This window comes from Coregonus lavaretus (assembly GCF_964263955.1).
Source record: "Coregonus lavaretus genome assembly, contig: HAP1_SCAFFOLD_1957, whole genome shotgun sequence".
NCBI lineage: Eukaryota > Metazoa > Chordata > Actinopteri > Salmoniformes > Salmonidae > Coregonus > Coregonus lavaretus.
In genome coordinates, this window is record NW_028160824.1 from 68,501 (window position 1) to 85,515 (window position 17,015).

Consider the following 17,015-nt stretch of genomic DNA (forward strand, 5'->3'; position numbering starts at 1 on the left):
ATACAAACAGATGTCTAGACCAGAAGGAGGGAATGATGTGAGGCGAAAACGCACTATAGGCAAGTCTCTGTCTCCAGACAAATAGTGCGCATGTATTGTGACGTGGCGTGAGTTGTTTAGGCCACCTTTTGTTTGTTCATGTTGATCAATTCCCCGTTGTATCATCACCGGTAAATGTTCACCGTTAATTTCTGTCTTTTATCATCTACAAGGTTTATTTACGATTCATTTGTGTTAACGCAATTCAAACTGCTATACTTGATGAACAACTTTTGTTTTATTTCATACCATTTACGAGTTTTGTCAATTTCTTAATTGTTGTGTACAAAACAAAAATCAACCAGCATTTACATATTTCTTTTTCAGCTACATTACTCTCATCATTGACATCAATTTTAATCAGCAATGACAAGAGAGAATCTAGAAGAAACCCAAACACTGCTCCTGATAGTATCACTGCTCTTTATTATCTTTAGGTATCCGCCTCGAGGCCTTCGTCAGAGCTTCTGTGAGTGTTTTGAATTTCCACCTTTATGTAGACGTTGCTCCACCCACATCCGTTCAATGCATTTTTTTTTTTTTACATTTTAGTCATTTTAGCAGACGCTCTTATCCAGAGCGACTTACAGTTAGTGATTACATTATTTATTTTTTATACTGGCCCCCCGTGGGAATCGAACACACAACCCTGGCGTTGCAAACGCCATGCTCTATCAACTGAGCTACATCCCTGCCGGCCATTCCCTCCCCTACCCTGGACGGTGCTGGGCCAATTGTGCGCCGCCCATGAGTCTCCCGGTCGCGGCCGGCTGCGACAGAGCCTGGATTCGAACAGTTAGACCTTAGACCACTGCGCCACTGCACCACTGCGCCACCCAATGCATCCAATGGGGTTGAAGTCGAGGGAAAATAAACAAGTTTTACTAAATAAAACAATGTGCCTTTCATAAGTATTCTACTTAAGTGTGTACATAAAACGTATTAAAACACGTCTGTTTCCTCCCCTACCCTGGACGGTGCTGGGCCAATTGTGCGCCGCCCATGAGTCTCCCGGTCGCGGCCGGCTGCGACAGAGCCTGGATTCGAACCAGGATCTCTAGTGGCAAAGTTAGCACTGCGATGTAGTGCCTTAGACCACTGCGCCACTCAGGAGTGGGGTCTATGCAGTTGGGTCTATACTGCGCCTACATTGTGTAACGATACATCATGTAGATGTACAGTACCAGTCAAATGTTTGGACACACCTACTCATTCAAGGGTTTTTCTTCATTTGTACTATTTTATACATTGTAGAATAATAGTGAAGACATCAAAACTATGAAATAACACATATGAAATCATGTAGTAACCAAAAAGTGTTAAATAAATCAATATATATTTTATATTTCAGATTCTTCAAATAGCCACCCTTTGCCTTGATGACAGCTCTTGGCATTCTCTCAACCAGCTTCACCTGGAATGCTTTTCCAACAGTCTTGAAGAAGTTCCCACATATGCTGAGCACTTGTTGGCTGCTTTTCCTTTACTCTGCAGTCCAACTCATCCCAAACCATCTCAATTGGGTTGAGGACGGGGGATTGTGGAGGCCAGGTCATCTGATGCAGCACTACATCACTCTCCTTCTTGGTCAAATAGCCCTTACACAGCCTGGAGGTGTGTTGGGTCATTGTCCTGTTGAAAAACAAATGATTGTCCCAGTAAGCGTAAACCAGATGGGATGGCGTATTGCTGCAGAATGCTGTATTGCTGCAGAATGCTGTGGTAGCCATGTTGGTTAAGTGTGCCTTGAATTCTAAATAAAATCACTGACAGTGTCACCAGCAAAGTACCCCCACACCACCTCCTCCATGCTTCACGGTGGGATCCACATATGTGGTGATCATCCGTTCACCTGCTCTGCATCTCACAAAGACACAGAGGTTGGAACCAAACATCTCAAATTTGGACTCATCAGACCAAATTACAGATTTCCACCAGCCTAATGTCCATTGCTCGTGTTTCGTGGCCCAAGCCTCTTCTTATTGGTGTCCTTTAGTAGTGGTTTCTTTGAAGCAATTCGACCATGAAGGCCTGATTCACGCAGTCTCCTCTGAACAGTTGATGTTGAGATGAATACTGTGGTAGCTCCAGGTGACTACCTCATGAAGCTGGTTGAGAGACGGGATGCCAAGAGTGTGGAAGATACAATCTATCTGCAACATTAAAGCTGATCTACCCTTTGGGGTAGAGTTTGGGAAACCTTCCTCTAACTGGATTTGTCTTTTCTCAAAAGGAGAGCAGTGGTACGATACGATATACTTTGTCCATTTACATGGAAATTCATTTTGTGAAGTCAGAAAACAAATCCACAAACCCAATCCACTATAATACATGCAGTACGGAAAACACTGGAAAGTCAATACACAAGACACATTCAGAGTCTCTACGGCCTACTGACCCACCATGTATTGGACCTACATCTGTCCTATGTCCTACTGTTCAGTCTACATCTGTCCTATGTCCTACTGTTCAGCCTACATCTGTCCTATGTCCTACTGTTCAGTCGACATCTGTCCTATGTCCTACTGTTCAGCCTACATCTGTCCTATGTCCTACTGTTCAGCCTACATCTGTCCTATGTCCTACTGTTCAGCCTACATCTGTCCTATGTCCCACTGTTCAGCAGCCTACATCCTTATCTCCTGTGTGCGTCCTCTCATGTCTTCTCATGTGACCTAACCAGGCAAAACTCTTTTCACACTGGGAGCAGTGGTACGGCTTCTCCCCTGTGTGTATTCTCTCATGCTGTTTCAGGTGACCTAACTGGGTAAAACTCTTTCCACACCGGGAGCAGTGATGAGGCTTCTCTCCTGTGTGTATTCTCTCATGTATTTTCAGGTACCCTAACCAGGCAAAACTCTTTTCACATTGGGAGCAGTGGTAGCACTTCTCCCCTGTGTGTATTCTCTCATGCACTTTCAGGTGTCCTAACTGGGTAAAACTCTTTCCACAATGGGAGCAGTGATGAGGCTTCTCTCCTGTGTGTGTCCTCTCATGTTGTTTCATGTTCCCTAACTGTGAAAAACTCTTTCCACACTGGGAGCATTGGAAAGGTTTATCTCGCTTCTCCCCTGTGTGTATTCTCTCATGCTCTTTCAGGTATTCTTTCCGGTTAAAACTCTTTCTACACTGGGAGCAGTGATGAGGCTTTTCCCCTGTGTGTATTCTCTCATGCACTTTCAGGTATTCTTTCCGGTTAAAACTCTTTCTACACTGGGAGCAGTGATGAGGCTTTTCCCCTGTGTGTATTCTCTCATGCACTTTCAGGTGTCCTAACTGGGTAAAACTCTTTCCACACTGGGAGCAGTGATGAGGTTTATCTCCTGTGTGTGTCCTCTCATGTATTTTCAGGCTCGCTAACAAGGAAAAACTCTTTCCACACTGGGAGCATTGGAAAGGCTTCTCCCCTGTGTGTATTCTCTCATGTCGTTTCAGGTCCCTTAACTGGTTAAAACCTTTTCCACAGTGGGAGCAGTGATGAGGCTTATCTCCTGTGTGTATTGTCTCATGTCGTTTGAGGTCCCCTAACTGGTTAAAACCCTTTCCACAGTGGGAGCAGCGGTATGTCTTTTCTCGCTTCTCCCTGTGTGTATTCTCTCATGCTCTTTCAGGTATTCTTTCTGGTTAAAACTCTTTCCACACTGGGAGCATTGGAAAGGCTTCTCCCCTGTGTGTATTCTCTCATGTCGTTTCAGGTCCCTTAACTGATTAAAACCTTTTCCACAGTGGGAGCAGTGGAATCGTCTTGCTGGTTTGGACGTCTCTGGTTCCTCTGAATCTGGTCTTTCTCCTGCCAAAGACAGAGCGTTTATTTAAACAGAGACCTGAATGAAACCTCCACAACTCTGCATATTGGTTATTGATTTGGACACGTTAAAACTGTGTTTTGACATTGGGCTATCCCACCTTGCAAAATGTTGTTGAAAAGAAGACTATGCTCGAGGTCCAATCTATGTTCGGTTTTGGTTGAAAGTGAAAGTTGAAGAGATTTCTCAGGTCGTTGTTTCAACGACTTGAAAACAACTTCATTCAACGTACTTGCAGCCTATAAACATTGACGCATCGTCTATGAACAATTGTATTAACAATCTTACATCACTCCAGTATTTCTTGACAATATTCAAGTGCTCTAATTGTCTTTATTCCACTACTGAAGAAGCATGACTCAAATCACCTACTCATATTTCAAACATCCAGCCTGACAAAATATACATTTGTAATTATTCCATGCCTCCCTATTGGAAATGAATTATTGCCAATACATACAGTGGGGAAAAAAATTATTTAGTCAGCCACCAATTGTGCAAGTGCTCCCACTTAAAAAGATGAGAGAGGCCTGTAATTTTCATTATAGGTACACGTCAACTATGACAGACAAAATGAGAAAAAAATCCAGAAAATCACATTGTAGGATTTTTAATGAATTTATTTGCAAATTATGGTGGAAAATAAGTATTTGGTCACCTACAAACAAGCAAGATTTCTGGCTCTCACAGACCACGAAGGTCGAGAGCCGCACTGCTTCTTGACACAATGCTCGCTTAACCCGGAAGCCAGCAGCACCAATGTGTCGGAGGAAACACTGTACATCTTGCGCCCGGCCTGCCACAGGAGTAGCTAGAGCGCGCTGGGACAAGGACAAACCCGGGCCGGCCAAACCCTCCCCTGAGCCGGACGACGCTGGGCCAACTGGGCGCCGCATCATGGGTCATCCCGGTTCACGGCCGGCTGGGATCGAACCGGGATCTGTAGTGACGCCTTAGAACGCTGCATGCTTTTGAGCACTACTGAAAAAGTACTATTTACATGTGAAAGACGAAATGCTGCATTTACTACAGGCCTATTGTTTACCTTTGTGTTGGGGACACTTTGATATCTTGATAATATGCAGCTGTTTAAAGGGCAAAATCCACAGATGAAACAATAACAAAACGGTCGACCCTGCCTCTGTTTTGGTAAACAGCTGAGGGATGGGAGAAATGTAATGTAAGATGAATAGACAGAGCTATGGATGCAAGGACTGACCATCCATGATATCAACATTATAGTTTTAAACATGTTATGAGGCTATATAGTGTTTGTGTGTGTGCATGCACTTGTGTTTGCGTGCACATGCCCAAAATGATGCATGACAGGGCGACCATTTTACTGGCATATGCGCCTAAATATTTTGCTGTGCGACCTGGAATATTAATTTAGGAGCACAAGTGCGCCTGGATTTTAAAAAAATTCCCCCAGATGATGATTGTTGCAATGAGTACTTCACTGGAGATGGGAGAACATTCCAGAAGGACAACCATCTCTGCAGCACTCCACCAATCAGGCCTTTATGGTAGAGTGGCCAGACCGAAAGCCACTCCTCAGTAAAAGGCACATAACAGCCCGCTTGGAGTTTGCCAAAAGGCACCTAAAGACTCTCAGACCATGAGAAACAAGCTTACATTTTGGGTTCTCATGGAGTGTAACAGTTGAACTCATGAGGCATTTAGAAGTTATATTCTTCAAGAATCAATGGATGGATAGATGATAATAGTAGAGAGAATGATTTATTTCAGCTTTTGTTTATGTCATCACATTCCCAGTGGGTCAGAAGTTTATATACACTCAATTAGTATTTGGTAGCATTGCCTTTAAAATGGTTTAACTTGGGTCAAACGTTTCGGGTAGCCTTCCACAAGCTTCCCACAATAAGTTGGGTGAATTTTGGCCCATTCCTCATGACAGAGCTGGTGTAACTGAGTCAGGTTTGTAGGCCTCCTTGCTCGCAAACGCTTTTTCAGTTCTGCCCACACATTTTCTATAGGATTGAGGTCAGGGCTTTGTGATGGCCACTCCAATACCTTGATTTTGTTGTCCTTAAGCCATTTTGCAACAACTTTGGAAGTATGCTTGGGGTCATTGTCCATTTGGAAGAACCATTTGTGACCAAGCTTTAACTTCCTTACTGATGTCTTGAGATGTTGCTTCAATATATCCACATAATTTTCCTTCCTCATGATACCATCTGTTTTGTGAAGTGCACCAGTCCCTCCTGCAGCAAAGCACCCCCACAGCATGATGCTGCCACCCCCGTGTTTCACGGTTGGGATGGTGTTCTTCGGCTTGCAGGCTCCCCCATTTTCCTCCAAACATAACGATGGTCATTATGGCCAAACAGTTCTGTTTGTTGTTTCATCAGACCAGAGGACATTTCTCCAAAAAGTATGATTTTTGTCCCCATGTGCAGTTGCAAACCGTAGTCTGGCTTTTTTAATGGCGGTTTTGGAGCAGTGGCTTCTTCCTTGCTGAGCGGTCTTTCAGGTTATGTCGATATAGGACTCGTTTTAATGTGGATGTAGATACTTTTGTACCTGTTTCCTCCAGCATCTTCACAAGGTCCTTTGCTGTTGTTCTGGGATTGATTTGCAGTTTTTGCACCAAAGTATGTTCATCTCTAGGACGGAACGAGTCTCCTTCCTGAGTGGTATGATGGCTGCATGGTCCCATGGTGTTTATACTTGCGTACTATTGTTTGTACAGATGAATGTTGTAACTTCAGGCGTTTGGAAATTGCTCCCAAGGATGAACCAGACTTGAGGTCTTGGCTGATTTATTTTCATTTTCCCATGATGACAAGCAAAGAGGCACTTAGTTTGAAGGTAGGCCTTGAAATACATCCACAGGTACATCTCCAATTGACTCAAATGATGTCAATTAGCCCATCAGAAGCTTCAAAAGCCATGACATCATTTTCTGGAATTTTCCAAGCTGTTTAAAGGCACAGTCAACTTACTGTATGTAAACTTCTGACCCACTGGAATTGTGATACAAATTAATTATAAGTGAAATAATCTGTCTGTAAACAATTGTTGGAAAAATTACTTGTGTCATGTACAAAGTAGATGTCCTAACCGTGGAGAGGTTGAAAAACGAGTTTTAATGACTCCAACCTAAGAGTATTTAAACTTCCGACTTCAACTGTGTATATATATATATATATTGGAGTGTATTTAAACTTCCGACTTCAACTGTGTATATATATATATTGGAGGGTATTTAAACTTCCGACTTCAACTGTGTATATATATATATATATTGGAGTGTATTTAAACTTCCGACTTCAACTGTGTGTGTGTATATATATATATACACACACACACACACACACACACACACACTCTACCGGTCAAACATTTTAGAACATTTTCATATACAGTACCAGTCAAAAGTTTTAGAACACCTACTACTATTCAAGGGTTTTTCTTAATTTTTACTATTTTCTACATTGTAGAATAATAGTGAAGACATCAAAACTATGATGAACTATTGCCTTACCTCCATAACTTGCTACATTTGCACACACTGTATATATATTTTCTGTTGTATTTTTGACTTTATGTTTTGTTTTACCCCATATGTAACTCGGTGTTGTTGTTTTTATCGCACTGCTTTGCTTTATCTTGGCCAGGTCACAGTTGTAAATGAGAACTTGTTCTCAACTGGCTTACCTGGTTAAATAAAGGTGAAATAAAAAATAAATAAAAAATGAAATAACATATGGAATCATGTATTAACCAAAACAGTGTTAAATCAAAATATATTTGAGATTCTTCAAAGTAGCCACCCTTTGCCTTGATGACAGCTTTGCACACTCTTGGCATTCTTTCAACAGGTATTTCAATGCATTTCAATTAACAGGTGTGCCTTGTTAAAAGTTCATTTGTGGAATTTCTTTCCTTCTTAATGCGTTTCAGCCAATCAGTTGTGTTGTGACAAGGTAAGGGGGGATATACAGAAGATAGCCCTATTTGGTAAAAGACCAAGTCCATACTATGGCAAGAACAGCTCAAATAAGCAAAGAGAATTGACAAGTCCATCATTACTTTAAGACATGAAGGTCAGTCAATACGGAACATTTCAACAACTTAAAGGAAAATAGAATAATCAGAACAGTTGTCAGTCCAAAACAACAGTCAGAACAAAGCCTCTGTATTCTCTCATGTCATCTCAGGTCCTCTAACACTACACAGCCCATTCAAATCAGAAAAGCTTGATGATGAGTTGGTTAACTGAATAAGTTGTGCTAGAGCAAAAACCAAAACACGCACCCAGAAAACAAATCCACAAACCCAATCCACTATAATACATGCTGTACGGAAAACACTGGAAAGTCAATACACAAGACACATTCAGAGTCTCTACAGCCTACTGACCCACAATGTATTGGACCTACATCTGTTCTATGTCCTTCTGTTCAGCAGCCTACATCCTTATGTCCTGTGTGTATTCTCTCATGTCTTCTCAGGTGACATAACCGGTTATAACTCTTTCCACACTGGGAGCAGTGAAGAGGCTTCTCTCCTGTATGAGTCATCTCATGTCTTCTCAGGTTAGCTAAGCAGGCAAAACTCTTTTCACATTGGGAGCAGTGGTAGGGCTTCTCCCCTGTGTGTATTCTCTCATGCTCTTTCAGTTGTCCTTTCAGGTTAAAACTCTTTCCACACTGGGAGCAGTGATGAGGCTTCTCTCCTGTGTGTATTCTCTCATGTATTTTCAGGCTCGCTAACTGGGTATAACTCTTTCCACACTGGGAGCATTGGAAAGGTTTATCTCGCTTCTCCCCTGTGTGTATTCTCTCATGCTCTTTCAGGTATTCTTTCCGGTTAAAACTCTTTCCACACTGGGAGCAGTGGTAGGGCTTTTCCCCTGTGTGTATACTCTCATGTCTTTTCAGGCACCATGATGAGGAAAAACTCTTTCCACACTTGGAGCATTGGAAAGGTTTATCGCCTGTGTGTATTCTCTCATGTCGTTTCAGGACCCTTAACTGATTAAAACCTTTTCCACAGTGGGAGCAGTGGAATCGTCTTGCTGGTTTGGACGTCTCTGGTTCCTCTGAATCTGGAAAAATGGTTTCCACAAGTTAATCAGACTCTGTAAGGAATCCCCAACACAAAGTGTCATACCTGCCAAGATAAAGGAATCCCCAACATAAAGTGTCGTAACTGCCAAAATAAAGGAATCCCCAACATAAAGTGTCTTGGTCGTTCGGACCCCACAACAGCTTCAATGTGTCTTGGCATAGATTCTGCATGTTTCTGGAGCTCTATTGGAGGGATGCAACACAATTCCTTGATGAGAAATTCAATAATTTTATGTTTTGTTGATGGTGGTGGAAAACGCTGTCTCAGGCGCCGCTCCAGAATCTCCCATAAGGGTTAAATTAGGTTGAGATCCAGTGACTGAGACACAAACTCCCTTTAAACCCCCTACGCTCCTTTGAGACACCTCTTTCAAAGTCTCTGAGATCTCTTCTTATAGCCATGGTAGCCAAGATAATGGTCAACTGGGCATTTTTATACATGACCCTAAGCATGACTGGATGTTAATTGCTTAATTATCTCAGGAACCACAGCTGTGTGAAGCTGCTTTCAATATACGTTGTATCCCTCATTGACTCAAGTGTTACCTGTATATTGTATCCATAAAACATTTGGGAAATTACATACTCATACAATTAATATGAAACCAATTCTCATCTTTCAATTTTTGCTTTTGTAGCACCTACAGATGAAACATTATGGAGTCTTAAAGGAGGCTTCACCTACAGATGAAACATTATGGAGTCTTAAAGGAAGCTTCACCTACAGATGAAACATTATGGAGTCTTAAAGGAGGCTTCACCTACAGATGAAACATTATGGAGTCTTAAAGGAGGCTTCACCTACAGATGAAACATTATGGAGTATTAAAGGAGGCTTCACCTACAGATGAAACATGATGGAGTCTTAAAGGAGGCTTCACCTACAGATGAAACATTATGGAGTCTTAAAGGAGGACTGTAGTATCTAATGATGAAACATTGTGGAGTCTTAAAGGAGGACTGTAGCATCTAATGATGAAACATTATGGAGTCTTAAAGGAGGCCTGTAGCATCTAATGATGAAACATTATGGAGTCTTAAAGGAGGACTGTATCATCTAATGATGAAACATTATGGAGTCTTAAAGGAGGACTGTAGCATCTAATGATGAAGCATTATGGAGTCTTAAAGGAGGACTGTAGCATCTAATGATGAAACATTATGGAGTCTTATAGGAGGCCTGTAGCATCTAATGATGAAACATTATGGAGTCTTAAAGGAGGACTGTAGCATCTAATGATGAAACATTATGGAGTCTTAAAGGAGGACTGTAGCATCTAATGATGAAACATTATGGAGTCTTAAAGGAGGACGGTAGCATCTAATGATGAAACATTATGGAGTCTTAAAGGAGGCTTCACCTACAGATGAAACATGATGGAGTCTTAAAGAAGGCTTCACCTACAGATGAAACATTATGGAGTCTAAAAGAAGGCTTCACCTACAGATGAAACATTATGGAGTCTTAAAGGAGGCTTCACCTACAGATGAAACATTATGGAGTCTTAAAGGAGGCTTCACCTACAGATGAAACATTATGGAGTCTTAAAGGAGGAGTGTAGCATCTAATGATGAAACATTATGGAGTCTTAAAGGAGGACTGTAGCATCTAATGATGAAACATTATGGAGTCTTAAAGGAGGACTGTAGCATCTAATGATGAAACATTATGGAGTATTAAAGGAGGACTGGAGCATCTAATGATGAAACATTATGGAGTCTTAAAGGAGGACTGTAGCATCTAATGATGAAACATTATGGAGTATTAAAGGAGGACTGGAGCATCTAATGATGAAACATTATGGAGTCTTAAAGGAGGACTGTAGCATCTAATGATGAAACATTATGGATTCTTAAAGGAGGACTGTAGCATCTAATGATGAAACATTATGGAGTATTAAAGGAGGACTGTAGCATCTAATGATTAAACATTATGGAGTCTTAAAGGAGGCTTCACCTACAGATGAAACATTATGGAGTCTTAAAGGAGGAGTGTAGCATCTAATGATGAAACATTATGGAGTCTTAAAGGAGGACTGTAGCATCTAATGATGAAACATTATGGAGTCTTAAAGGAGGACTGTAGCATCTAATGATGAAACATTATGGAGTATTAAAGGAGGACTGGAGCATCTAATGATGAAACATTATGGAGTCTTAAAGGAGGACTGTAGCATCTAATGATGAAACATTATGGAGTATTAAAGGAGGACTGGAGCATCTAATGATGAAACATTATGGAGTCTTAAAGGAGGACTGTAGCATCTAATGATGAAACATTATGGATTCTTAAAGGAGGACTGTAGCATCTAATGATGAAACATTATGGAGTATTAAAGGAGGACTGTAGCATCTAATGATTAAACATTATGGAGTCTTAAAGGAGGACTGTAGCATCTAATGATTACATTTTATGGAGTATTAAAGGAGGACTGTAGCATCTAATGATGAAACATTATGGAGTCTTAAAGGAGGCTTCACCTACAGATGAAACATGATGGAGTCTTAAAGAAGGCTTCACCTACAGATGAAACATTATGGAGTCTTAGAGGCTTCACCTACAGATGAAACATTATGGAGTCTTAAAGGAGGCTTCACCTACAGATGAAACATTATGGAGTCTTAAAGGAGGACTGTAGCATCTAACGATGAAACATTATGGAGTCTTAAAGGAGGCTTCACCTACAGATGAAACATGATGGAGTCTTAAAGAAGGCTTCACCTACAGATGAAACATTATGGAGTCTTAGAGGCTTCACCTACAGATGAAACATTATGGAGTCTTAAAGGAGGACTGTAGCATCTAATGATGAAACATTATGGAGTCTTAAAGGAGGCTTCACCTCCAGATGAAACATGATGGAGTCTTAAAGAAGGCTTCACCTACAGATGAAACATTATGGAGTCTTAAAGTAGGACTGTAGCATCTAACGATGAAACATTATGGAGTCTTAAAGGAGGCTTCACCTACAGATGAAACATGATGGAGTCTTAAAGAAGGCTTCACCTACAGATGAAACATTATGGAGTCTTAAAGGAGGACTGTAGCATCTAATGATGAAACATTATGGAGTCTTAAAGGAGGACTGTAGCATCTAATGATGAAACATTATGGAGTCTTAAAGGAGGACTGTAGCATCAAATGATGAAACATTATGGAGTCTTAAAGGAGGACTGTAGCATCTAATGATGAAACATTATGGGGTCTTAAAGGAGGCCTGGGTATGGATTAAATGTCCTGAGAATTACAGAGTAGGAAGCCAAGTCTAGAAAAAGGCTTTTCATTCAATCATATTTCAAAGCTTTTACAAAGGGCTTACAGAGCTGGTTCTTCCACTTACAGCTGTCTCCCAGTATTAGTTATGAATACTCTTCATAACTTGAATTTGTCTTAATGCTTTTATGATATTTAAAGTAGGATTAGGTTTTATTTGAGTAGGATTAGGTTTTTCGTCGTTTGGTTCGCAAGGGGCCTTGCATGCATGCATCATTTCTGTCTATATAATGCTTTGCTGAACTGTACGGTTTGTTCGAATTTCTCATGTGATTTTTATATCTTGCTATTGTTCCTTCTCTGTCTCATTATTACTTTAGGTATCCCATGTTTTAGGTTATAGAAAAATAACTTCTAACTTTATGATATAGCCTAGAACTCGGTTAGATTCATTCATTGATTGATCATGAAATAGCGCGGCACGAGAAATCTAACCTGCATTAACCTGAGTGTCTTAATGGGCCAAGTCATATTCATATCAAATAGAGAGGAAATCTAACCTGCATTAACCTGAGTGTCTTAATGGGCCAAGTCATATTCATATCAAATAGAGAGGAAATCTAACCTGCATTAACCTGAGTGTCTTAATGGGCCAAGTCATATTCATATCAAATAGAGAGGATAGAACATGTGGGCAATAAGACACCGGAGTGTCCGCTATAAAAATACACTTCAGCTATTGGCCCAGATCATCCAATGTTCAAGAGAGAAAATAATCATTTCTAACCGGATATTTTGCACTGCTTTGGTGAGACTCTTAGCTCTGTCTACAGCGCATTCGGAAAGTATTCAGACCCCTTGACTTTTTCCACATTTTGTTACATTACAGCCTTATTCTAAAATTGATTAAATTGTTTTTTTTCCCCTCCTCAATCTACACACAATACCCCATAATGAAAAAGTGAATCCAAATTGATCTCCAGTGCATCCTGTTTTCATTGATCATACTTGAGTTGTTTCTACAACTTAATTGGAGTCCACCTGTGGTAAATTCAATTGATTGGACATGACTTGGAAAGGCACACACCTGTCTACATAAGGTCCCACAGTTGACAGTGCATGTCAGTGCAAAAGCACAGCCATGAAGGAGGACGAAGGAGTTGTCCGTAGAGCTTCGAGACAGGATTGTGTCGAGGCACAGATCTGGGGAAGGGTACCAAAAAATGTCTGCAGCATTGAAGTTCCCCAAGAACACAGTGGCTTCCATCATTCTTAAATGGAAGAAGTTTGGAACCACCAAGACTCATCCTAGAGCTGGCCGCCCGGCCAAACTGAGCAATCAGGGGAGAAGGGCCTTGGTCAGGGAGGTGACCAAGAACCCGATGGTCACTCTGACAGAGCTCCAGAGTTCCTCTGTGGAGATGGGAGAACATTCCAGAAGGACAACCATCTCTGCAGCACTCCACCAATCAGGCCTTTATGGTAGAGTGGCCAGACGGAAGCCACTCCTCAGTAAAAGGCACATAACAGCCCGCTTGGAGCTTGCCAAAAGGCACCTAAAGACTCTCAGACCATGAGAAACAAGATTATTTGGTCTGATGAAACCAAGATTGAACTCTTTGGCCTGAATGCCAAGCGTCACATCTGGAAGAAACCTGGCACCATCCCTACGGTGAAGCATGGTTGTGGGAGCATCATGCTGTGGGGATGTTTTTCAGAGGCAGGGACTGGGAGACTTGTCAGGATTGAGGGAAAGATGAACGGAGCAAAGTACAGAGAGATCCTTGATGAAAACCTGCTCCAGAGCGCTCATGACCTCAGACTGGTGCGAATGTTCACCTTCCAACAGGACAACGACCCTAAGCACACAGCCAAGACAACGCAGGAGTGGCATCGGGACAAGTCTCTGAATGTCCTTGAGTGGCCCAGCCAGAGCCCGGACTTGAACCTGATCGAACATCTATGGAGAGACCTGAAAATAGCTGTGCAGTGACACTCCCCATCCAACCTGACAAAGCTTGAGAGGATCTGCAGAGAAGAATGGGATAAACTCCCCAAATACAGGTGTGCCAAGCTTGTAGCGTCATAGCCAAGAAGACTCGAGGCTGTAGTCACTGCCAAATGTACTTCAACAACGTACTGAGTAAAGGGTCTGAATACTTATGTAAATGTGATATTTCAGTATGTTTCTGTATAAATGTGCAAAAACCCTGTTTTTGCTTTGTCATTAAGGGGTATTGTGTGTAGATTGATGAGGGGGAAAAACTATCTAATCCATTTTAGAATAAGGCTTCAACGTAACAAAATGTGGAGAAAGTTAAGGGGTCTGAATCCTTTCCTAATGCACTGAGCAGTAAACTAGTGTTCCCCCATGTTGAAGCCAGCATAACGCCATGTTAATGAACATGGATTAGTGACGGACTAGTGGCAGACATGACAAAATGTTTACCATCCAATTTTACTTCAAAGTTAACTGTAATATAGAATAAGTAATTATATTAACCCATATTTTAAGATGGCATAATATGGAGATCGTATGGTAAGCAACGGTCATCACACTGGATTCATGATTTACTAAAAACATATCAAGCTCATTTAGATCTTCCTGTGTGTGTATCATGACCGTAAACACGTCTTGCTTTGACAATTTAACATTTCCTAAACAGCACCAACGTTAGGCTACTGCAACCTCTGCAGCCTCACTCTACCCGTGATATCAAAGTCATTTTTAGAATGATTTGTAGCTATCGTTTCTGTCGGAGCATTAGAGAGCATCCGACTCAGTTTCCCTCCCAGAAAACACGCGGTACAGTTAAGTGGTATCTATTCGGTAAGAAAATTCAGGCGGAAACAGAAGGGTGGGTGGCTTGACCACGTTTTGCGAATGACGGATCACTTGACCGCAGTCTTTAAGACGACACATTAGTTCAATAGTTCAACAACTACAGAGTTTGTGCCACTGTTTTTAAAATACTACTTACTGGTGTTAATCAGCTCTCCCGTCTCCTCTTCTTCCTCCAATGTGACAGTAATCTCCCCCTCCTCCTTCACTCCAAAAACTGCATCCTCCTCTTTCACTGTAACTTCTTCCTCTTCTTTCACGGCAACAGCTTCACCCTCTACTTCTGTTTTAACTGTGACATCCTCCTCTTCCTCCTCTTCTTTCACTGTAACGTCTTTCTCTGTCCAGCAGACCTCCTCTTCTTTAGGAGGAGGAGAGTAGCTTAGTGAGCACATGGTTGGGGATGTTATCTAGCTAGTTAGCATTAGCCTAGTGTTACTTAGCCAGATAGCTAATAACGTAAATATGAAATCAAATGGAGTAACTGCTAAATACACAGACAGTGTGTTTAAAACACTGATGTTAATATACACAAAAATGGTCTAAAGAGCTTCAATATTTTGGTTTTATGTTGGCTAGCAAGCTACCAAGGCGGCTGAATTGTTGTTGTTGAAAAAGCCTCCCGTCCCGTCCACTAGAATATACGTCACGCAAGAATCATCACCTGAAAGACTCACATCGCCATCTGCTGACTGGAGTGACGCAGTTGAACAAAAACTATATTCTGGCAAACAATGTAAACAAATAATTGGTAAATAACCAATTGTCTTACAGGTAATAATAACAAAACTAGAGCCTGCAGAACTTGCTTTTTGGAGTGTGGTGTCAAAAAAGCAGAGCATCTCTTTATTACGGACAGACCTCTCCCCATCTTTTTTATTTAACCTTTATTTAACTAGGCAAGTCAGTTAAGAACAAATTCTTATTTACAATGACGGCCTACACCACCAAACCCGGACGACGCTGGGCCAATTGTGCGCCACCCTATGGGACTCCCAATCACGGCCGGTTGTGATACAGCCTGGAATCGAACCAGGGGGTCTGTAGTAACACCGCAAGCACTGAGATGCAGTGCCTTAGACCGCTGCGCCACTCGGGAGCCCATTGAATCTATATGTTTTGACCATGATAGTTTACAATCTAAGGTAACGCCAAGCAATTTAGTCTCCTCAACTTGTTCAACAGCCACACCATTCATTACCAGATTCAGCTGAGGTTTAGAACTTAGGGAATGATTTGTACCAAATACAATGCTCTTAGTTTTAGAGATGTTCAGGACCAGTTTATTAGTGGCCACCCGTTCCAAAACATACGTTTTTTCAAAAACAGGTTATGGTCAATAATATCAAAGGCTGAACTGAAATCTAACAGTACAGCTCCCACAATCTTCTTATTATCAATTTCTTTCAACCAATCATCAGTCCTTTGTGTCAGTGCAGTACATGTTGAGTGCCCTTCCCTATAAGCATGTTGAAAGTCTGTTGTTAATTTGTTTACAGAGAAATAGCATTGTATTTGGTCAAACACCATTTTTTCCAACAGTTTGCTAAGAGCTGGCAGCAAGCTTATAAATGTAGGTCTACTGTTAGAACCAGTAAAGGCTGCTTTACCATTCTTGGGTAGCAGAATGACTTTGGCTTTCCTCTAGGCTCAGATTAAAGATATGACAGATAGGAGTGGCTATAGAGTCAGCTACCATCCTCAGTAGCTTTCCATTTAAGTTGTCAATGCCAGGAGGTTTGTCATTATTGATCGATAACAATACTTTTTCCACCTCTCCCACACTAACTTTACAAAATTCAAACTTTTAATGCTTTTCTTTCATTATTATTATTTTTTTATGCATCAATACGATGCCTCACTGTTCATTGTTGGCATTTCCTGCCTAAGTTTGCCCACTTTGCCAATTAAGTAATCATTAAAATAATTGGCAACATCAAATGGTTTTGTGATGAATAAGCCATCTGATTCGATGAAAGATGGAGTTGAATGTCATTCTACCCATATTTCAGTTAAAG

The 17,015-nt window shown here is 41.3% G+C and overlaps 1 protein-coding gene across 1 annotated transcript; it reads right to left on the reverse strand.

The window, feature by feature from the left end:
- Window positions 1-2,326: 2,326 nt before the first annotated feature.
- On the reverse strand, window positions 2,327-15,630 carry LOC311121409 (uncharacterized protein). Its single transcript, XM_084195905.1, has 2 exons — window positions 15,137-15,630; window positions 2,327-3,829 (listed from the first exon to the last, which is right to left on the reverse strand). Exons 1-2 carry the CDS (start codon window positions 15,390-15,392, stop codon window positions 3,564-3,566), a joined length of 522 nt encoding a protein of 173 aa, XP_084052031.1. The 5' UTR covers window positions 15,393-15,630; the 3' UTR covers window positions 2,327-3,563.
- Between the last annotated feature and the right edge of the window lie 1,385 nt (window positions 15,631-17,015).